This window comes from Pelmatolapia mariae, linkage group LG5 (genome assembly GCF_036321145.2).
Source record: "Pelmatolapia mariae isolate MD_Pm_ZW linkage group LG5, Pm_UMD_F_2, whole genome shotgun sequence".
Lineage (NCBI taxonomy): Eukaryota > Metazoa > Chordata > Actinopteri > Cichliformes > Cichlidae > Pelmatolapia > Pelmatolapia mariae.
Genome location: NC_086231.1, coordinates 34,123,312 through 34,147,437, shown reverse-complemented (window position 1 = coordinate 34,147,437; position 24,126 = coordinate 34,123,312). Strand labels below are relative to the sequence as shown.

The 24,126-nt window shown below is 40.1% G+C and overlaps 1 protein-coding gene across 1 annotated transcript; it reads left to right on the top strand.

Annotated features, from left to right (window-relative positions):
- The first annotated feature begins 1,009 nt into the window (after nucleotides 1-1,009).
- efcc1 (EF-hand and coiled-coil domain containing 1) lies at nucleotides 1,010-21,652 on the top strand. The gene is made up of 8 exons (XM_063474851.1): nucleotides 1,010-1,911; nucleotides 3,356-3,771; nucleotides 14,655-14,803; nucleotides 15,299-15,434; nucleotides 15,818-15,974; nucleotides 19,331-19,489; nucleotides 19,965-20,034; nucleotides 20,192-21,652. The coding sequence occupies exons 1-8, from the start codon at nucleotides 1,234-1,236 to the stop codon at nucleotides 20,323-20,325; spliced, it is 1,899 nt and encodes a 632-aa protein (XP_063330921.1). The 5' UTR covers nucleotides 1,010-1,233; the 3' UTR covers nucleotides 20,326-21,652.
- Nucleotides 21,653-24,126: the final 2,474 nt, after the last annotated feature.

Genomic DNA, 24,126 nt, shown 5'->3' with positions numbered 1-24,126 from the left:
CACTCCACAGACCTATTGACTGAGCAAACTAGCAACAGAGGGGGTTTTTTATATCAAAGTTTTTGAATTCATACACTACAAACCCTCCCTTTATTATGCAGACTCAGCATTATGTATCTCAGTTTCAGGAGTGGAGAACAACTTTGTAGTCCATCACATGAAAGTAGTGGCAGCCATCCTGTTCAACCATGTTTACAGTGGTGGGAATCCTGTAAATTGCTGCCATTCATATTCATTTTCTGTATAGAATATTCAGCATTTTAAGTATGTTACTGGAAAACATGCAAAAAACCCATGAAAAACATGAAAAATGTTGTAGCATAACATTCTGAGCTTGATCAGTATGTTTTTTCTAATAGTTTATCAAGCTCTCTTTCCCATTAAATGATAAAATTGTGGATATTGCTAAATTTTGCTAATACGCTCGGCCTTTCAAATTGAGTCTCACACACTTTGCCATTGCAGTATTTATTTATCTTATTTTTTTTATTATTTTTTTTTGTTACAAGCTTTTAAATTTGGGATTAGAAGAAGAGGCAGGTGTTTACCGAACCTCAAGTCCCGTCCCTATGCTGGGTGACTTGGTGGACCTTAAATATATTAATAGCTCACTTATTGGGAGGATCAACAGGCTTACATGTAAGTAGATGAGATTTTTCAGGGTACCAGCACTTGAAATAAAATGAAAATCAACAGGGAAAAGCACAGAAGATAACTACAGAACAAAAATGTAACTCCACAGACCGAGCTCACGCATTACATCATGCACAAAGCAAGGTGCAAAAAGTACAAACCCCCCATAGAAGAGTGTGTTTTTCCCTGCACACAGACCATGGAGTGGAATTTTCTTCAGCTTAAAATAAAAGACATTATGCTGCACAGGCTGTAAGTCTCTGGGGCGCCTTACATCTTAACAAAGTCTAACCCAAGTGAATGAGCAAAGTTTACACACCTGGTGCCAATTACAGTCAGACGCACGGCAGTTGGAGGCCGTTATAATACGCGGAGTGTTGGAGCTGCATTGCTGAGCGCTGTTTGGGACCCCTGGTTGTGGATTTTGGGGGCAGTGCTAAATTCAAATCTGCTCGGGCTCAACACACGCCTCGTTTCGAGCTGCGCCACTGTGCTCCAGGTTTTCGCGCAGAGCGAGAAACGAAACGCACACGGGATGCTGCGAGGAGAAACACAGCAACTCCAGTTCAGTTCGAGGAAATATGACTTTGCTCAGTAGAAATGATGGATGCGATAGACTCCGTTGATCCATACAGCCGACCAGCGCGCAGGACACAATGGATAGTCAGCACCCTGGCTTACCATTACGGACTGGACCGGGGAGTGGAGAACGAGATTATTGTTTTGGCCACCGGGTTGGATCAGTATCTGCAGGAGATTTTCCACCACATGGACTATCAAGGTGCAGGCAAAATCCCCGTGGAGGAGTTTAACATCCTGTGTGAAGTTTTGGGACTGGACAAAGACTCGGAGGACACAGAATGCGTCGACGTTTTGGACAATTTGCCCAGCGAGCTCACCTTCAGACAGTTCCACGCCAAACTGTGCGGGTACTTCAGCACTAAGGCTGGCTGCCAGTATGAGAACGGCCGGCTGCTGGTCGGGATGGACAGCGAGCACATAGAGACTCAGATCCGCTTGAGGAGCCCGCTGAAGCGCCGAGAGAAGCTGTTGTCTGTGGGAGCGAGCAGCGGCCCCTCTCCTCTCCCGGAGGGGCGGCACGCCTCCGGCTGCAGGCTTGGCTCCTGCACCCGAGAGTGCTACGAGGAGATCGTGGCCCTGGAGGAAGCGGAGGATCGAATAGCCAAACTGGAGGATGAGAATGCAAGTTTGAGGGAGTTGATCGAGGACATGCGTGCCGCACTTCAGAGCAGTGATGCCCGCTGTTTGGCTCTGCAGGTGAGAAGCGGGATTTTAAATACTCTGTCTGTCCATATAGTGTAATTTTTAGGATGGAATATCTTTCACTTGGATCTTCCAAGCCCATAAAAATATGCAGTATGCGTCCATAGGCCTTATGTAAAGGAACAGGAGTGCTGCTGGGGCCCAAGCTTTACTGAGGGGATGGGGGGCACCCAACAAAGCCGTCACCAACGCTAGGAAGTAGTTATTCGTGACTTTTAAGTTGTTAATACATAATTTCTAACCACCAATTACTGACAAGAAAGCAGATCCCATTTTTCTGGTTTCTCCTGCAGGAAATATGAACATGTATCCTGTGGTCTCACTCCCCAGAAAACCCCCAAAAAGCCACAGACTCAGCCCCCTTCGTCAATTTGGACAATTTCATTCATTAGGAACAGTGACCAGTAAATGTCGACTGAGTCCTAAATTGTGAGTTTGTTTCCTGGCCCGTGTTGTGGATGGGTCCATTGTCAGACTTTATGAATTAGCACCAGCTAAGACACATGTTGTTTCAGCTTTACAGGCTTGTTTGCACAGGGCTTATGAGGACTTGGCAGGGCTGGAGAAAGGGTTCATATTCAGATGGTCATAGGAGGGGTTCAATCTGGACCTCCTAACAGGTTCAAGCAGCTCCCCTGCAGTTGTAAGCATTCATAAGGTTTTAATGAAAAGTAAAACTCTTAGACTTTTAGGCATTAAACTAAAATGTTTGCTAGACGAAGTTAAAAAGCTAGTCAAGTTTAAAATAAATTCATTTATATTTATAGAGTACCACTTCACAGCAACAGTTGTCACTGTTTAAATTGTAAAGACCCTACAACATTAGAGAGAGAACTGCAATGATCAGACGATCCCTAACCAGAGGTTTAAACACCTGTTTAACAGGAAGAGACCTCCTTCAAAAAAATCAGTCAGGGATGGGGAACAGTCTGCCACCGGGGAAAAGAGACCTATAGCTTATACAATTTCACATCTCATTTAATTAATTCAAGCTTAGCAACCCTTTATAAAGGGTGAGAAACTCATAAACAGCTGTCGACAAATCACGATGAGATGTAATCCTGATACTAGTTTTTAAGAGAAACATTACATTCCTGGTTTTTATTTTGATATGTGCCAGTTAAAATGTTTGTTTATTGGTACAGGGATTGGGGAGACTTGGAAGAACAATTTCCAAAACCCACATATTTCATATTCTGATAGCACATACAGCACAAGAGCAAGTTGTTTTTAGATATATGATTGCTGATTTGATATCTTAACTGACACCTTAACACCAAGAGATGTTTTTCACAGCCTCGCTGCCCAAAGGAGTTATTCATTTTCGTAATCTATTAAAACAACACTTCTTTACGGTTTCCTACAAATGCAAGACCTGCTTAGCCATATTTTAGTAAGTTAAGGGAATATCTCAGTTATTTCACTTGTTTCGATTCAGGTCGGACTGTGGAAAAGCCACTCCAAACACAAAGCAGACGAAGGCTGTTTTGTCGCTCGCCAGAAGCAAGCCATGCAGAAAAAAATGGCCAACACCAACCTGAAAAGCTTACAGAACATAATCCACGAAATAGAGCTGCTGCGTAGCTCGCAAGATCGGCAGGTGGAGGAAGCCATGCGTTGTAATCAGAGACTGGAGCAGGAACTGTGGAGCTCTAAAGAGACTGTGGCTGCGTTGGAGGACTGCAACAGGGCACTGAAGAAGGAGCAGGTGGCCATGAGAAGGAAGGTGGAGGAGGCCCGGCAGGCGCTGCTCAGCGGACTGGGTAAAGTGAAGGAACTGGAGGCAAAGGCAAATCATGTATCAGCACTGCAGAGACACATCCTTCAGCTGGAATCAGAGCTCCTCTACTACAGGTGAAAACTCTCAGCTTCACATGTAGCATTTAAGTCTGAGCAAACAGCAGTATTTTAATGTTTGGGTTGGAGTATAGAATTTTGTCAAGACTCGATCCTGCACCATGTTGACTGAACTGCTATTGTTTTCATATTAACTACTTATTGTAGTGATAGCAGTTGCTTGGAACAGTTAACTTACTTTCTGACGTGCTGTTATTCCCAAACACTAGTTCTATTTTTTACCAGAACGCAGTCTTCAGTCTGTAACAAACATCTTAATGACATTTATTCCTTTATAAAACATTTGCCGCATCTTTAATTTCTCATATCCTGCATTTTCTGCATTTACATTTTCTTGGTGGCCTTCTTCTTTGTCATTGCTTCATTTTTTGGCAATCATTAGAACAGGGGAAGCAAAAACACAAGGTCTGAGTTTGCTTCTACAATGGCTAACTGCATTCATGCATACCCCTCATTAGATTTACCTGCACAATGCAGTTTTGCTCATTGTGGTTCAATCACATACAAAACCTTCACAGATTCTTAATAGATGGAAAGAAAAAAACCTCAACCGTGTTTGTAGTCTGTGTCATTTATTTGGAAAAGTTTTCTTTAATGGCAGTCCACTGTTTAAAAAAACAAACAAACAAAAAACACACAATGTAATCGAGTTACAGAAGATTTTTTTTTCCATCTTTTTGAAATGACATTAGTGATGAAGAAAATTAGTAGCATCGCTCACAAACTGGCAAGCACATCCACCAGGAGTTTGGAAAAGCAGTTTCACCATGGTGCGCGTCACAAATTAGCACAAGTTTATTAGATTTATTGTGGAGGGTAAACTGATGATTATCATACAAACATAAATATATTTCCAGAAAATCTGCCAAAACAAAAATGCGTGTCATTTAATGCATTGTTGTTCTGAGCTGGATGGTCAAGATTTAACAGCTGGTCAAATTCTCTTGTTTTTTAACTAGAAATGACTCAGTGTATCTTTGTACCTTTACATAAAGATGTGGGTTGATACACTAGATGACACTACACGTTTATAGAGAGAGCGCGTAGACTAGACATAAGCCTCTCTGCTAGGTTCAACCAGCTGTTAAACCCCCAGCATAGCAAGTGTCATGAGAAACAAGGGCTTGTTTTGGCACGTTATTGCGTTAGAAAGGCCTTTGTGGCGAGAATCAACCATAACGAATTATAATTCCTCCTACAGTAGGTTGAAATGACTCTATTTACCTCTGGCTTCATGCCTGGAAAGCTCTCCCATGCTATTTATAAAGGCTTGATGTGGCTTACTATTCCAATTTTCAGTCTTGTTGTGTTTGAGTTTATTGAATGAGGCTTCGTGTGTGGCAGGTCAGTCTTGCCTGAGCTCCGCTACTGTTGGGAACTATTCATTTTGGTGGAAGTAAGGGTGTAATTGCACTTTTAAAGTACAAAGCCTTTGGTTTAATGTTTATCTCTGGGTCTGTTGTCCCCACTGCAACCATGTAATCAAGTCTGCAGGTCTGGCAGATGTCTCTAAATGCTTGTAATGTCTACATAATGCTGCTATTATAGCGTCATGGACAACCAGAGCTGTATGATTAAAGTCTTCACTCCTACCTGCATATATAGGTAAAAACATTTTTAGCAGCCATGGTTTCCTTCCTTTTTTAACCCTAAACACTGCTAATATATGCACACCGTGTTCCAAAGGCTTTTCACTGCCCCTCCATTGATGCCCTAATGGCAAATAATTCAATAACACAAAGGCGAGAGAGAGTTCCATTGAGTAAGAACCTGAACAGACTGACCGTTCTCATCAATCTTTGTTCACTTCTTTCACTCTGCTCCCACATGAGCAATACCACATAGGCACCCCCAACCTATGGAACTTAGCAACCAAGCCCCATAGATATTCCCACCGAAAGCCTCAAAGCTTGCTCGCTCACAATATATCCAAGGACACAGTAAGAAGAAACATGTGAGAACTTTATGGTGCTCTTTTATGTATTTCATCAAAATGATGTTTCTTTAAAATAAAATCATGATTCTTTCAATTTACTGTCTGAAATATCACAGATGATATGTTTTGACAGGCAAAAAAGGTCTTTGAAATGATTGACTATAACTTTATCCCCACAGCTTATTTCTAAAATGCTGTGACAAGTAATAAGATTAGCTCTGACGCTGCTGGATTTTCAGAGATTCTGCTACAGAGCCGTAGGAAAGGTACAGCAGAAGCAATTTAGAACCAGATAATCACGCATCCTTATGATGATGAATCCTTATAGTGTTCACCTTAACTTGACAGGGCAACAACTGATTTTTTTAGACTGCTTTGAGTTTGAAGAAAGCTGAGAAGGTCAGTACTGTTTTCCAGCTTATAGAGATGAGGATATTTGAGGAGATTTTACTATGAGAAGTTCCACTTCTCATAGTAAAATGGGTTTACAGTCTGATCAGCTGAAAGGGTAGATCAGCCATATATTGTAAGATTCACAATAAGCAGGAAATTTACCTGAGAAAATGTAAAATATTATACGGAACACATCCTTCTAAGCATTAATCCACCAATTTTTTTTTTAAAACATTTGACCAACTAAGACTACCAGCTTTCCACGGTCAAAGATAATAAGTAATAATAAATTGTTCGACCAATTCATCAATTCTTCATCCTTGATTGACTCTGCACATTCTTTTTACATACTAATTACACCTGTGTTCATTTACTTTTATCAGAATTGGCTGCCATTCCTTTAGGCAGCGTTCTGGAGGAAGTCCTTAATAGAGAAATGAGCTAAAATAAATACACTTTTTCAGTAGTTTAACAATTTTTATTTTTTTATTTATTTTTTTTTGTCATGTCAGTTTTGTTTTTTGGGGGGTTTTCATTGTTGGGTTTTACAATGAATGTGATATTGGTTTTTTTCCTAGAAAATGGTAGAAATATACTAATGAATAGTCACTGGCCAGTTATAGATTTAAAACCAATAGGGCATGCTTGATGGCATCTCTTTCAAAACCACTACGTTTATAATGGACCTTATTATAAGTGTGGTAAAATCAAACCAGAAATAGCTGCTTGTTATTATCAGTGATGACAATTACCAAAGAAATCTATTTTCTTTCAGTTTTCTACCAAAAGCCATTAAAAAAATTGCTGCTCTCAAAAATACTTGTGATTATATTAAAGTTACTGTCTAGCTTTAGAACAATGGCATGAAACCAAGTGCAAGTTAGCTTAGCAAAGGGTAACCAGTGTACACAGAGGGAAATATCTAAAAAAATATATATATATTTTGTTTTAATATTATAATATAGATACTATTTTAATACAATAAACATATATTAGTACAATAAACATCAACAATGTTGTAAGCTTTCCGCTAGCTGTTTAATGCTAACAATCTGTGGGAAACACAGCAACATATTAGCCAATATGTTACATTTTGTTTTGCATGCTATGCTAAGCTTAGTTATCTCTAGGGTACTTTATGCAGTGTATGGTCATGAGAGCGAATACCAGTCTTTCTAATATTATCCATGGTAATGAAGCCAATACACATTTCAGAAAAAGTAGCCTTTTCCTTTGTTAGGCTTTCTTATAACTTTTCCTTCCTGTGTTCTTTTTTTTTTTAGCATTCAGTGATATACAAGTTTCTTTTCTAGAAAAATCCCCTCTCAATTTTCCATCAGTATCCCAGCAGAGGTCCAATGTGCTCATCGTTACGTGGGTGTTGTTGCATAACATGTCTGCCATTGCTTTGGATTGAATGCGAGAACAGAGCAGAGGCTGAGATTCAAGTGGGAACCACACCCTCAGCAGGACTTGATCAAGCACATCTCTGGAGAAGTCTTGGTGCAGCTGCAATGATATAAATGTGTTACTTTTGGTTCAGTTTGTGCTCTTTAGTTCCAGGAGTCAAAGCGAGCTTAAATCAGTCACTGCAGTGTGTAGAGCTCTGTGGGCCAGACATACTAGACAATGGGAAGCACAGCAAGAGGAACAAAATGAGATGAGGGGGGGAGGAAAGCTTACCATCTGGAGGAAGAAGCAAACACTCAGCTGTTTGTTCATGAAATGACGGACATCTTTTGCAAGGAACGAAAGCGAGAGGGACAGATGTGTTCATTAGTTTCAAGTCCCAGAGAAAAGACATGAAGCAGAGAGTGCAAATAAGTCATTAAAAGTGAACTTTGGCTGCTTTTTATTCAAAAATTCTTGACTTTTAATATTCCTGTAGATCCAGGTGTCTCACTTTATAAAGTCCAGGGATTTCTAGTGAGCATACCAAGCACATGCGTACTACATGTGCAAGTTTAAAACTCACTCACTCTCATTTGCTGGCTTCTTCTAACCTCAGGCCATCTGAAGCCAGGCCCCAAGGGAGGCATAATCTCCTGGCCCTTTCATGCTCTCTGTATGGTGCCTGAGAGCAGAAAGAAGAGGAGGGTCTAGCATAGCATTTATCTGCCTCAGCTCTAGAGCTGCAACATTGTGGGGAGCAGGTGCTGCCATGGCTTTCCTACCCTTTAAATAATGTGGAAAACACACTTGGGGATGTCTGGGACCCGTGGCATTCTGCTGCTGCTATCTCGCTGTAGTTCTTGAGCAGCCTTCAAAGCCCCATGCTGCCAAGTGGACTCATTTTCACGCTGAAGTGCCGCCCTGTTCTCTCTGGTTTGGAGGTATGCTGACATCAGCAGAAAAACATGGCACACAAAATATCTTATAGGCGTGCGCCACCCACCCTCACTGGACTTCTCTCCCTTTAAAACTTCCCTCTGCTTTTAATACCGTCGTTTGTTTGACTTTAGAGGTTTCTTTGCACTTTGCTTGCTAAGGAAAGTTTAACCACCCTCTGTAAATGTTACAGCCATTAGTTTTTGGATTAAGTTCTCAGCTAGCGCAAAACAATAATCCGATCCCTAGAAGTGCTTTATTTGTATCCCAGAAACCAGCACATTGTTGGGCAGCCCAAGAGGACTTGATTAATAACCGTCAGCTATGTAAACAAAGCCCCCTCGCCTGTCCCCGTCAAGCTGCAGGGCATCGACAACTGGCAAACTTCAAGTGCAAGCTCAGGTTTACAGTGTTCCCTCAGTTTTAACCTGCAGGGAAAGCGGACTGTCATTGACTGATGACACCTGAAAAAGGGAAACTGCTCTCGTGGGAGTGGAGGCAGGTCGACGATGATGGGGGAGGGGAGGTTATGTTGATGAAAAGTTCACTTCAGCGCCACGCTGTAATAAACACAGGGAGGACTCTGGGTGTCCTGGCTCTAACAACAAACAGCTGGACTACCTCCCACCAGCCGAAAGAATGGCTTTAAGGTTTTGCTAATACAGTGCAGGATGCTATTAATTAGAAAAGTCCTGACATAGCACAGTAAAACTCTTCATATGTACATTTAGTCATGTGTGTGTCTTTAGGGATCAATGATAATTAGGGTATATTATATTCCAACAAAATTCATACAGCTAGAGCATTTTTCACTGTCAATATCAAATCAATAATACATGTAGCTCTATAAATGCATTTGTTGCTCCTGTCACATACATGTACTTTATTGAATTTCCCACATTAACATTATGAGGTCGTTCCAGGTCTAAATTTCATTTTGGCTAGAGATCAACCAGAAAGTGCTTTTTGATACATGAATCTGGTAAAAGAGAGTGAGAAGGAGATGTGAAATTGATCAACCTTTCTATTGGTCCCACTTGTAGAGTACTTCCTCCAAAATGATAAAGTCTGTTTTAAGTTTCCAGCAGATGTACATGACTAAATTCTGCCTTTATTCTCCAGCTGATTTATACCATACCCACGACCTCAGTTTGTTTCTGTTTTCTCCTTTTTTCTTATGAAGTGACAAAAAAGCTATTCTTAAAGGGGACATGTGCCCCATATTTTTGTCCTTCTAGAGCAGCTTTGTGTGATTGATAGTTCAAATTAATCCTTACTGTGTTTTACTGGGCCTTGGTACAGGCCCTCAATTCATCCTCTGTCTGCAACACACCACTTTCCACTCCATTTAAGCCAACTTTCATTTGACTCGCTGCCTCTTATAAACCTACATTTTGAACAGCAAGTGGGAGAGGTGTCTTGGTTTGACATGAATGTAGGTGCCATGCACTGTCAGTTTGCACATTTGCTTCCTGCTGCTGGGTACCGGTGCAGTAGTACATGGTCAGCCTTTTCACTGCCAAGAACATAGATTAGTTTAGTTATAGTAAACCACAGTAATGCTTTTTGAAATTGTTACTGACCATGGGCTGGCAGTCATTTACAATGATGCATCATTGTAAATGACTGCAAGCCCAATAATATTTCTTAAGATGAAATAAATATGAGGTGAAATTATTTTTTCAAACACTGGAATTTCCCCATATGCAATACTGTTCACACATCTTGAGCACGTTACCGCTTGTTGTTTTTTATTTTACTAGGACAATTTTTACTAGCAAAATACATCAGTATTTGGTATGACCACCTTTATTCATCAACACAGCCTGAACTCTGTTAGCAAGCTTTCTTCTAATTTCTGTAGTCTTCAGGAATAGTTCTCCAGACTCCTTGAAGGACACTCAAAGCTCTTTGTTGGCTGATGTTTGACTGTTCTCAAACTGCTGCACTTTTGATGTCTGGGCTCTGGGGAGGTCGATCCATCACCATGATGTTCCGTAGTGTGCTCTTCTATCCAGATAGGCTGCTATGGCATTGGTAGTGTGTTGGGGATCACTATCAGAGGGTATTTTAAGGTGGACCAAAATCTGATGGTCTGCTTCTGCATTGATGATTCTATCAATTTTGACAAGGTTCCTAACACCACTGGCTCAACTGCAGCTCCAAACCATGACAGTCAAGCTTTATAGATGCCTGTAGACACTCTCTCCTGACCTCCTCCAGACATACTGATGACGATGATTTGAACCCAAAAATTCAAATATGAATTCATCACTCTATAAAACTGGTTACAGCTGATTTTCAGTCCAGTGCTTGTGCAGTTTTGTATACCTCAGCTCTTCTCTTTGTTTCTTAACTGTCACTGAGACCACAGTGAGGCTCCAGTGAACAGTAGATGGATCAACCAAAGGGCCAAATGTGTCTCTCGGTTCCTGTGTCAGGTGTTTGTTGCTACTTCTTACAGACAAGACTTTTGGATATTGTTCATCTACTGTAGATAGTTTTTGTTTTTTAGTGCTGATGGTTCTTCTTGACCTTCTACTGTTATCCACACTGGATTCTTATAAGGACAGTGCACACCATATTGAGAGATTCCAAATTTTCAACTAATAGCTCTTTGAGAATCACCTTGTTGGTCCAAACCATGTTGTTTCTGTCTAACTGTGTTGTCTTTGGCATGTTTTATTGATTCAACTAAAGAAATGGAAACAAAGGATGTGTTTTGTGACAGGCCATTAACAGTTTTCTTTTATGAGTAGATACAACACTGATTCATCCTTTGACTTTGTCACCTTTTTATGTTTTAATGATGGACAGATCAGTGTTAAGTAGCTTAACAAAACAGAAGTAAAAAAACAAAACATTGTACCTCGCCATTTTCAGAGCAATTGACTGAAATGAGTGAAAAACGGTGTCAAAAGAAAAACTCTGAAACAGCTTCAGAAAGTCTGGAGAAGTACTGCTTAAGAAAAAAATCCCAATAAAGTCTGGCTCCTTGGAAGCAAAATATGAAGAAATAAAAAATCCCTCAAAACTTTCGCACAATGCTGTATAATAAAATCTGCAGCATCTTTTTTCCTTCTCTGCCTCTCAACAAAACACATTAATAGTTATTTTTCATTTTGGCAGGTCAGACACATCCATGCTGGCAGATTGACAAGAATAATTGCTGATCAAATTTTGACTATGTCTGCTGCATCCCACAGACTAACCACTATCCGGGATGTCTGCCTGGACTCCTTTCAGGTGTCTCTACTCATCCAGTTGGAATTCCCACATTCAGCACTGCCACCACCAAACACTGTCAAAACATGTGATGGGAAGCTTTCTTTAAACAGAATAAATTGCCTGAAAAGGCACACGCAGATGCAGATGCAAACTAAGTGAAGTAAACAAAAGTTGGGGGAACAGACAAGAGGGACAGACGAACAGTCAGGACACAGCAGACAACCTCAATGTTGGGAAACAAGGCAGTAACCTCCAGGGTTGAAAAATGAAGCTAATGTGGTAGTACTATAGTATTTATTTATTTATTTTAGTAACTCAATTCAGATAGAGTGTAGGGTGTCTCCTTTTATTGACAAATGTCCTCACAAGCAGTTGCAGCTAGCTGCCTGTTAAGCCTTACCTCCACTAGTATCAGTCTGTTACTATGTTACTTAGTTACTTAAATGGTAAATGGCCTGCATTTGTATAGGAGATATTAATTTAATTGCATTTAAATAGGAGATATTGATGTCGGTGCATCTTATATGGGTAGTTTGTGGATGCAGCCTGCTAGCTGACTTTGCCGGGATTGTTAACAACCTAACATTGGCCTCGCTTCTGAATAATAAATATATATATATATATATATATATATATATATATATATATATATATATATATATATATATATATATATATATATATATATATATATATATATATATATATATATATATATATATATATATATATATATATATATATATATATATATATATATATATATTACACACACACCTCTCTCTCTCTCTCTCTCTCTCTCTCTCTCTCTCTCTCTGCGCGTGTGTGTATGTAGTGTGGCATCAATTTTGATACAGTCTGTGAAGGAAATTGACAAAAACAGGAAGTGACATCAGAAAAGGAACGCAAGGGGAAAAGGAATTTAACAAAATAAAACAGGAAACAGTAATGGGTGACAATGAAAGTAGACAAACAGACTTAAGTCCAAAAGTTTTCTCTTGTTTTAAAAAAAAAAAAAAGTAATTTTATTAACATCAAAGGTTACCATATTTATTAACCTGATCCTGCGGCTGTGGCCTACTGTTAGCCCCTCTTTACCGGTTGCCAATTAAAGTGCAATCAGTCACACCGAAGCCTGTATTTGAAAAAGCCTTCCACCATTTTGCTTAAGAGTCTGAGGGCGTTTATCAATATGCGTACTTGTGCGTACTTGCGTTCTCGTGTACTCGTGATACGTCATCAGTCGGAGACCAAGTACTGTTCCAATTCGAAGTACGCATCACGCCGAGAACGCGAAAAAGTCCCGGATGTGTTCTCGATCCGCCCGTTTTATCGAGCATGCATCGGTGTAGACTTGGGACAGCTAAATATCCCAGAATGCATTTCGTCCAAAACTCAACAGCGGACTCCCGGCACATCGTTTCCAACCCCCCCCCCCAAACCGCTCGCGGACTTCTCACTACTCAGGTTAAAGAAACCCCAGCAGCTGTCTATAGTATTGAGTGTCCACTAGAATAGAAATAAAAGCGTTCTAACATCCCACCTGCTAGTTTTTATTAAGGTATGTACACGTATGTACATGTACACTATTTTTATTAATAGAGGTTTCACTACTGAGGTTAACAATGATATATAAGTCACTTAGATCACTTCTAAATGTTAATGTTTGGTTTATTTCAGTGTTTTATTTGTTCCTGAGTAAACCGGTTTGGCTGTGATTAAAGTTAAGCTTCATAACATGTTACTCACAGTTAAATTAAGAGGGGACGGCAGTAAAAACTCCGGACCTGTGACATCATCACGTACGCTGGTGTTCCGACTGTACAGATCACGAGTCCGTGCTCGCGTACTTGAGAATTGAGAAGCGGCCCACGAGTCCGTGCTCGCGTTCTCGGCGGGTACGTACTCCCGTGCGTTCTCGGCGGGTACGTACTCACCGAGAACGCGAGTACGTACTCGCGTACTTGGGCATTGATAAACGGCCTGAGTGTCTCCACAGCAACCAGTTGAATTTTGTGTGTGTTCTTGTCTGTGCTGGTGTGACTACAGCTGCTCCTTCTTTCTTCCAACGTGGCGCCCTCTATAACTTAAACACGACTCTCTGATTGATTGCCTGAAATCTTGCTAAAGTTAACAAGTGACTTCAGTGGTTTCTCTCCAGTGCTGCACAAAGCTAGAGTAATCCACAGATGCAGAGCATAATGTCATCTTACAGCAGGGTTTGCCTTGTGCCAACAGGATATAAGCATGAGTTCTCTGTGACTCTTAAAAAAAAAATTAATTGTTTTTTCAGAGAGTTAGGCTGCTGAAACTCTTTCCGAGATTTTCTCTCTGCTTTTTTTTTTCTTGGGCAAGACATCATCATCTGGAAACACTTATGCTGTGATTTATGAAGGCCCCCTATCGGATTTCCCCCAACACAAAAGAGCAGACAGCAGAAGAAGCCTAGAAAATTCAAACCATTACAGAACGATTGATCCGCCCAAACTCAGCCTCAGTCTTTTTTTTTTTTTTTTCAGGAGGGAATGTTTGAATGTGATCATGACATGAGGAAATATGTGAAATATACACTAAAGGTCTTACACTTCTTCTCCTCTGCAGATCAAAAGAAACGTTGCACTTAAAAGTCTTGCATGCTTTACCTCACATCTTGCTAACTCCTGCACACTTAGAGTGGCTCTCTACCACTGACCCACTTTACTGTAAAAATGCCTTAAAGATACAATGTCTGGCTTCAATTACCCCACCCAGATTTGGCGTACAGCATCACAGGCCTCCATAAAATTATCATGGCGGTTGTAGATGTGGCGTAATACACACTCCCTTGTGTTACATGATATGTTCTCTTTGATGTTGGCAATTGGTTTGGACGGAACTTTTCTCATCTGTGCAAATGTGACGAGCGGTTTTAGCCCCTTTGGCCACTGTCAGCTTACATGCAGCAGCACATATGACTATATTTGCAAAAATGTGAACTCGCAGCGCTTTCTTTCAGGTCAGAAGTGTCGAAACTACAACTCCCGGGCAGCACCAGTGCAGAGCAGCAACTGAGTGTCGGCAGCAGGCCAGGACAGAGATGCTGCCTGGATACCCAGCACGACCGCTGTTCCCCGACAGGATGTGCTGTAACGACTCCAGACAAGAGTAAGACAATATTGAATATTAAAGTACAGAATGTTTTTTTTCTGATACTAGCCACTCATGTATGAGCTTCAATGCAAGTCTAAGCAAAATAAATACTGAGTTTGCAGGTAAGGTAATACTTACCCCATTTTGAAGTGGTCGTCATATTCATTAAATATGCTAATACACGCCTATGTTGTTTTGAGGCAACAAACTACACCACACTTTAATTCACTTGTACTTGTATAGCACCAACTAACATCAACACCCATCTCAAGGTGCTTTATACTGGAAGCTTAACTCTACAATATTAGAGAGAGAACCCTGACAGTCTACTGCTGGCAAGTACTTGCTAAGAGTGGGGAGAAAGAACTCTCTTTTAACCAGAAAGGGGGGGGGGGGCACTGTACAATTAATTTTTGTTAATGAAGACCTCTGGCTAGTACCCTTTGCAATGATCGCAATAACAGTTGGTGATGATGATGATAACAATTATGTACTGTATGTATTGTCCAGTGGAGGAGCAGCTGTTTCGGTCAGTGGAGGGCCAGGCAGCCTCTGACGAAGAGGATGACAAGTGGACTGGAGATCAACAGAGACAAGTGGATGAGGTGAAGAGGATCTTAGCCAGGCTATCCTGCTGTGGGGAAAGGTATTGCATGTTCATGTTATCATATAATATATCATAAATCTGATTGCAGGAATAAGTTAGATTATGGAAGTCTTAATCTATTACCTCAATAAACATTGCTAGTCACTATTTTCTATTCATCATGAATGAATGATTTTCTGTTTGGTCCTATTTAAATTAAACAGACAGTTAAAACAACATCATAGTTATATTGTAATTGACAGTAAATGCTCCTCTGGAGTTTTCAGGAAAATCCAACCTTATTCAATCATGGCAATGCTAAAAAAAAGAAAAAGGTCCACAATCCAAAAGGTGATGTCACAGTGTCCATGTCCGTCTCTTATATACAGTTTGTGGGTCAGTCTGACTGACTTTCCATCTTCTATTATATGTTCCTTAATAAGGTGCGAGGACAAGGCATTCAAGAAGTTAATGTCTAATTTCGGGAGCTCGAGAAGCGAAGAGAGCTGCAGTGCTGTGTTGGAGCTCCTTGAGAGAGTGACCAGGTTGCATAAGCAGCTGGAGCTGAAGGAGAGCCAAGCTGAGATAAACATGGACCAGGTACAAGCCAACTCTGTCATTCCTCACACTAGGGTGGGTTTCTGTGGTGCCACCTGCTCTCTGTTGGATCTATTTCTATGAAAAGTTCTGTTATTGATATTGTTCTGCTTGCCTTCAATCCCAAGCCTTTTTGTGGCTCTGCACGGTGTGAAACTAGATTAGAGATGACTGCTAAACGTTCTTCTGAAAGTGGAGGTCTTCATAGGCTAAACCACAGCTAATGCTACAATCCTTCAACTTCCACCTAACCAAACCACCAGGCCGCCCCACACACAGACACGCCTCCCTCTTTCTGGGTGTGGGTGTGTTTGCAGCTGTTTGCCACTGGAGCCGACCACAGAAACACTCCCCTCGTTGTTGCTCCATGACACTTAAAAAAATATAATGAATTTAAAGCCCTCTCGTCACAGTCGAGTGGTATTTTCACAACACAGGAAGACAGGCAGAAGGGGAACCGGTGATGTAATGTGTTCCCAGAACATCTCAGCACTCGGAGAGGAAAAGTTCAAACCAAACAAAGTCCTGACAGCGAGGCTTTGTTTATGAGCAGGATGTGTGGGGTGAGACCTTTGTCCTTCAATACACCATGACGTAAAGGTGCACTGCAGGGACTAACATTTCTTACAGAAACCTACAAAAATGGGTTAAATTTTAATGTTTTTATAGTTACAGTTGTAGGACACAAGACATGCTGTGGAAGAGAGCCAGAGATTAATAACAAGTATGATTCAATGCAGAGAAGTGTATTAGCACATAGTGAGTGAGAAAGGTGGCTGAAGAAGAAATACTAAAGCCTAATCTTGAAAGTAGAGATAGTGTCTGTCTCCTGAATCCAAACTGAAAGCTGGTTCCATAGAAAACTGAATACTCTGCCTCCCATTCTACTTTTAAATACTGTAAAGTGCTGTAATGCGGTGAAATGGTACTATAAGGTCATTATTGGACCTGATTATTCAGGACCTTGTATGTGAGGAGCAAGATTTTTAATTCAATTTAACAGGAAGCCAATGAAAGGAAGCCAATACAGGAGAAATCTGTTCTCTCTTTCTAGTCCCTGTCAGGACTCTTGCTGCAGCATTTTGGATTAACTGAAGGCTTTTCAGGGAGTTTTTAGGACATCCTGATAATAATGAATTACAGTAGTCCAGCCTGGAAGTAATAAATGCATGAACTAGTTTTTCAGCGTCACTCTGAGACAGGATATTTCTAACTTTAGAGATGTTTCGCAAATGGAAAAAAGCAGTCTTACATATTTGTTTAATATGTGCATTGAAGGACATGTCCTGGTCAAAAATGACTCCAAGGTTCCTCACAGTGTTACTGGAGGCCAAGGTAATGCCATCCAGAGTAAGAATCTGGTTAGATACCATATTTCTAAGATTTTCAGGGCCGAGTACAATAACCTCAGTTTGATCTGATGTTAGAAGCAGAAAATCAGAGGCCATCCAGGTCTTTATGTCTTTAAGACATTCTTGCAGTTTAACTAATTAGTGTGTATTTATCTGGCTTCATGGATAGATAAAGTTGGGTGTTATCTGCATAGCAGTGAAAATGTATGCTAAGGGAAGCATGTATAATGTAAACAGAATTGGTCCTAGCACTGAACCCTGTGGAACTCCATAATTAACCTTAGTTCTTTGTTGGTTTTGGACATAATTAATTAAGTCCAAAACCAACAAAGAAGTGGTCTCACATCTTGTGTGAAGAGGGAGAGAAGGAGAAAGATATAAACCACTGCAATGCAGTACCAGTAATACCTACAGCATGCTTTAATCCCTCTAATACAGCGGTCCCCAACCCCCGGGCCTCGGACCGGTACCAGTCCGTGAGTCGTTTGGTACCGGGCCGCGAGAGTTGAGGCTCAGGTGTGAAATGTATGGTTTTCAGGTTTTTTTTTAATCGGTTTTCAGCGTTATTTTGTTATCGTTTTTATCGTTAACTCGGTTTCCCTGGGTCTTTTCACGTGTGTTATGAATAAATCTTCTTTTTTTTCGGTACCGGTACTAGTTTTATTTTGTTGTATTTATCCTCGACACCTTAAAGGCCGGTCCGTGAAAATATTGTCGGGCATAAAACGGTCCGTGGCGCAAAAAAGGTTGGGGACCGCTGCTCTAATAGGATATTATGGTCAACAGTGTTTAACGCTGATCCAGGTCTAGCAGGATAATTTTGTTTCTGAAGGTGAAATGCAAAGGTTCTATGGTTGTAAAACTAGCAGCAGGAGCAACAACAACAACAATAATAGATTTACAGCCTATTTTAACAGCTGTAGATTTCGAGATTATCAATTCAAACAACCTCACAATCAAAGTAAGTGGGAGATGTAGCTACTTTCCCAGGGTTTGAAGTAGGAACCAAATGTCACTTTCAGATGACAAGAATGCACTGAGACCAAACCTCCAATAAATTAGACTCAATTGGAGTCCAAGTATCACTGTTAACTGTCAAGCAAATTGTACATTGCTATGAACTGTAAAGGTTTTATTGCAAGGTGTCACAGAGATTGGGTGGTTTGGCAGCAGTTACCTGACGAATGTTGTGCCAACTATTAAGCATGGTGGTGGTACTGTCATGCTCTGAGTCTGCTTTGTTGCTATTGGCAAGCCGAAAACTGGATGAAATAATGAAAGAAGAAGAGTAGGTAAGAATTCTTCAGCCTAATCTCAAACCATCAGGAAGGTGCCTGAAACTTTGACACAGCTGGCATCTCTACAGGACCACAGACGCACTGGTTTTGAAATGAATTAAACAGGCTGAGCTAATAGTAAGGTTTTTAAAGACCTGCTTAGGAAAATTTCAAATAAAATAAAACTTGTGCAGCAAATTCCTCTTTACCCTTTTAGTAGAAATTAGTGTAGTATAGCAATTTTCTATATAAAGAATTATTCAAAGAAATTGTTGATAGCCAAACTATGATACTTTTGATAATGGTAAGTGTCTGCAAACTTTTGACAGGCACTTTAAAAGTTCCTAACTTGTTTTTTCTCGTGGTTAGGTTGGTATCTTTTCTTTTAACAAACCCAAAGAAAAGTCCAAAACCAACAAAGAAGTTGTCTCACATCTTGTGGATCAAAAGCACTGGAGGTCTACAGAACTAAAATAAAAAGTTGTTAGTTAGCCTCATTGTTGTACTGGGTGACATGTTCATTCATTACTTGTAATATATAATAATTTTAACTGCAATTTTTCCATTCATTGTCTTGCCATTGAAAATGCTTTAATACCAAATCTGTGTTAATGAAAGTCCTTATATTTAAGGATGTCTTCAAAGACCAGATGTTCTTCTAAGATGAACTCACAATGTGATTCTTGATTCTGATGCCAGGAGTAACTGGTTCTTGTGCCATGTCTTCCAGATGAAGGACTCCCTGATGCAGGAGCTGCAGCAGAAGGCTGAGGAGACTGAGCTGCTTCAGATGGAGCTGCAGATGCTGGAGACAGAGAGGGTCCGTCTGTCTCTGGTGGAGGAGAAGCTCGTGGACATCCTGCAGCTTCTCCAGCAGCTCAGAGACCTGGTTAGTCACAAGGTTTTGGTTTTTTAATTGTTGAGATAAATTTAGAAAGGACGTTTTGACTTTGTAAGGACATTCAAATATTTTTAAATCATTTTAAGGCAGAAAAATCTTGCAAACAAGCATTCAATCCATCATGTGAACTGAATTTCAAAGTAATGAAAATCATTTGCATGGTTGATAGTTGAGAGACATCCACTGATGGCGCACTGGAATTACTTTTTTCTGGTCAGATATCAAATAGGAAAACAAACAAAGCATTTTCCTTGCTACAGGCAAATTCTCCACATGGACATTAACTTGGGAATGTTTTCAAAATAAAAGGCAGCTTTGTGCCGTTGAGGTTTTTATACATTCTTTTGTGTTTGCACTATCCCTTGTCAAACATATGTGAAAGCTTTGCAGTTACAAGATGCAGTTTTCTCATGAAAGTGGCTGTTAAGCACCTGATTGTCATCTGGCTCTCTGCTGATTTCAGAACGTCTCACGGAGGTCTCTCGGGAAAATCTTGCTCAGCACTCTGGAGTCTTGCAGTGACCCGCAGCACGGTTAGTAGACCTCACACACCCAATGAAATGAAACTCTTGTGAAATGAAACCATGAAAATTTACAGTTACTTGTGGGAGGGAGTTAAATGGAAATAAACTGAATGGCCTGTCATGTGACTTCCTCAGAAATATCACATCTGTTCTGTTTTTAACACAGGCAAGGCCCATATTCTGGAGGTGCTCAATGCCCTCTATCATGAACTTACTGCTTGTGAGATTCTGTCTTCTGGTAGACCTTTGGAAAAGACACACAGTCAGCAGTCTCTTGATGCCCTCATCATCTCCTGCTAAACAAGACTGCCTCCTGCTGGCCTCGGAAAATGCAAGCGTCTTTTTGGAGGACACTGAAAGCTCAATAGTTTTGATATATGAAGCTGATTGATGTGTATAGTGTATTATATTATGGCGATTATAAGCCTCTTGCCCTGTATCTATAAAGGGATGTTAATCTAGAATTATTACATATAACTGAAATACATGCTCACAGATTTCTTTAAAAGCTTTTATTGCACATAAACTTTCAGGATGCAAAAAAAAATTGTTTCATTTGAACTTTTCCACAAAAGATATGTAAATGTGAAAATTCAGAAGTGAGTTTAACTTTAACAGGACATAGTGCTCAACCTCTGCTGGTCAACCTCAACCTCAGACATAACCATTCCACATCTGCTTTTTAAGATGAAATAAGCTGAAAAGATGATAGGCTACACAAACTGTAGAGAAATATGCAATCTACAGTGTATTTTACCATCTCAGGAGACCACACATGCTTTTATTTTGCAGCCCTTAGGATGCCTCCGCGTTGGGAGATAATGTGGGATCATTAGCCACTTTGTATCTAACTGTGTTGACATGGTCATCTGTGACTATTAAGCGATAAATAAAAAAGCCTCTGCAAATCTGTTTGTCTGGATAGAAAATGTATTTCTGCTCAACTTACTCAAGTTCCTCTTACTCACTTTTTGAACACAACACATAACACAGTCTTCATCAGCATTACTAATCACCTGACAAATTGGACAGAGCTAATGGCACTGGTTGTCTTCTAGCTGCTGACAACACATACTTATCCTGCCACATCTTAAAGCTGTATCTCATGAGCGCACTATTTAATCTGGAATTCACCATTTTTGCCTCTTCTACTGAAATCATTTTAAATATTTCTTTTAACATCAACTATTAGTAGCCTACATGCAATCATAGACTATATCAGCGGTCCCCAACCCCCGGGCCTCGGACCGGTACCGGTCCGTGAGTCGTTTGGTGCCAGGCTGCGAGAGTTGAGGCTCAGGTGTGAAATGTATGGTTTTCAGGGTTTTTATCGATTTTCAGCGTTATTTTGTTATCGTTTTTATCGTTAACTCGGTTTTCCTGGGTCTTTTCACGTGTGTTATGAATAAATCTTTTTTTTTTCGGTACCGGTACTAGTTTTATTTTGTTGTATTTATCCGCGACACCTTAAAGGCCGGTCCGTGAAAATATTGTCGGGCATAAACCGGTCCGTGGCACAAAAAAGGTTGGGGACCGCTGGACTATATAACAAAAACAGGCTATCAACAACTTATTTTGGCAAACTTTATCTTCTAAGAAGTAAATAATACTTACTATACCGCTTTTGATTAAAAGGGAATAAGATTTTTCATTCAGGCTCATATTTATTGTGCTCTCAAGTAATAGTGATGAGTGATGCACAAGTTAACTGTTGAGTATGAGAACAACATTTGGTGAATAAAATGCACTCTGCTAAATTTTTTTACATTTCACTATTTAAAGGATTTTGTAGCCTACTCTGAAACTAACCAACAACCTGGCCAGTGACATAATTTTTTAATGCAGTTTAAAAAAATAACTGGAAGGTCAACAGAAATGAACTGTATTTGAATGAAACAACTAGAGGTGGGCGGATCGATCCAAATATCGATAGTATGGATAACAACTCTAGTATTGGTATCGGATCGATACTAGCACGATTGGATCAATACTTTGCTTTTTAAGTTCAGTATGTAGCCCGCTGAACTGTGTTAATTATTTCTTTGGAAAAGATAATCCTCAAACATGCACTATGAAAAATGTCCGAACATTTTTGTGTGCTTTAGAGACAGAACATTTTACACTTGAGGTCTCCAAAAACCCAGTTTCAAAACACATGAAAAGCTGTTGAAATTTCCAGGCAAGTATATACATGTTAAATGACAAGATATAGTGTTCAAATAGCATCAATTAACAACTTCAGGTTTTTTATTTCTATATGACAATTTTTCATAAATAAACAATAAGAACAAGTAGTCTGATGTCCTGTAATCATTACATTTTAATCACAGTCCCTTCTGTGCATCCTCCGACATGCCAAAAAGGGAGGCTGTAAAAAGAACAAAACCAATAAATATGAGTAAAGTAACAAAATAACTCACCTTATAAACACAAGGATTTAGGATCCTTTAGCATCTGCTGTTATTTTCAATCAATTCATCCAAAAAAATAAATACATAAATAAATAACAGATGTGCTTACAGTCTGAGGAGATTGCCCCCCAAACCACAGATCGCACTCACAACAGTGATGCTGCATTTCCCTGCAAAGGATCATCTCCTCCTCTCTCAGGCACCTCACAGCCATCACCTTCTCGAAGACCTTTCTCTTTGTCTGGAGGTCTGCAGCAGCTACAGTTTATCAACATCAGAAAGGAAAACATAATAGCATATTATCATTCAAGAACAGAACATCCAACTGCTGTTTAGATACTGGGAATTTGTTTAAACAGGATACATTTGAAATATTTATAAATGAAGAGCTTACATTCACTTGTGCTCTGCCAGGGCCAAATGTCGGTCTGGATGAGGGCATCACTGGACACAATTTCCTTTGTTGGTTCAGCAAGCTTGCTTCTTCTCATCTAAGATGACCTTGTGAATTCTTTGTCGCCTCTTGTTGCTATCTGTAAATAATCATAAAAAAGGCACACTTTCACATAATGTATATATTTAGATTAGAATCCACACTCTTCAATTTATTTGCTAGAACATGCATCACATCCAGCTAAAACAAACCTGGATAATTCAATTCAATTCAATTCAATTCAATTTTATTTATATAGCGCCAAATCACAACAAAAGTCGCCTCAAGGCGCTTTATATTGTACAGTAGATAGCACAATAATAAATACAGAGAAAAACCCAACAATCATATCATATGACCCCCTATGAGCAAGCACTTTGGCGACAGTGGGAAGGAAAAACTCCCTTTTAACAGGAAGAAACCTCCGGCAGAACCAGGCTCAGGGAGGGGCGGCCATCTGCTGCGACCGGTTGGGGTGAAAGAAGGAAAACAGGATGAAAGACATGCTGTGGAAGAGAGACAGAGATTAATAACAGATATGATTCGATGCAGAGAGGTCTATTAACACATAGTGAGTGAGAAGGTGACTGGAAAGGAAAAACTCAATGCATCATGGGAATCCCCGGCAGCCTACGTCTATTGCAGCATAACTAAGGGAGGATTCAGGGTCACCTGGTCCAGCCCTAACTATATGCTTTAGCAAAAAGGAAAGTTTTAAGCCTAACCTTGAAAGTAGAGATAGTGTCTGTCTCCTGAATCCAAACTGGAAGCTGGTTCCACAGAAGAGGGGCCTGAAAACTGAAGGCTCTCCCTCCCATTCTACTTTTAAATACTCTAGGAACAACAAGTAAGCCTGCAGTGTGAGAGCGAAGTGCTCTAATAGGGTGATATGGTACTACAAGGTCATTAAGATAAGATGGGGCCTGATTATTTAAGACCTTGTATGTGAGGAGCAGGATTTTGAATTCAATTCTGGATTTAACAGGAAGCCAATGAAGGGAAGCCAAAACAGGAGAAATATGCTCTCTCTTTCTAGTCCCTGTCAGTACTCTTGCTGCAGCATTTTGGATTAACTGAAGACTTTTCAGGGAGTTTTTAGGACATCCTGATAATAATGAGTTACAGTAGTCCAGCCTGGAAGTAATGAAGGCATGAACTAGTTTTTCAGCATCACTCTGAGACAGGATATTTCTAATTTTAGAGATGTTGCGCAAATGGAAGAAAGCAGTCTTACATAAGACTTTATTCTGTTTACAA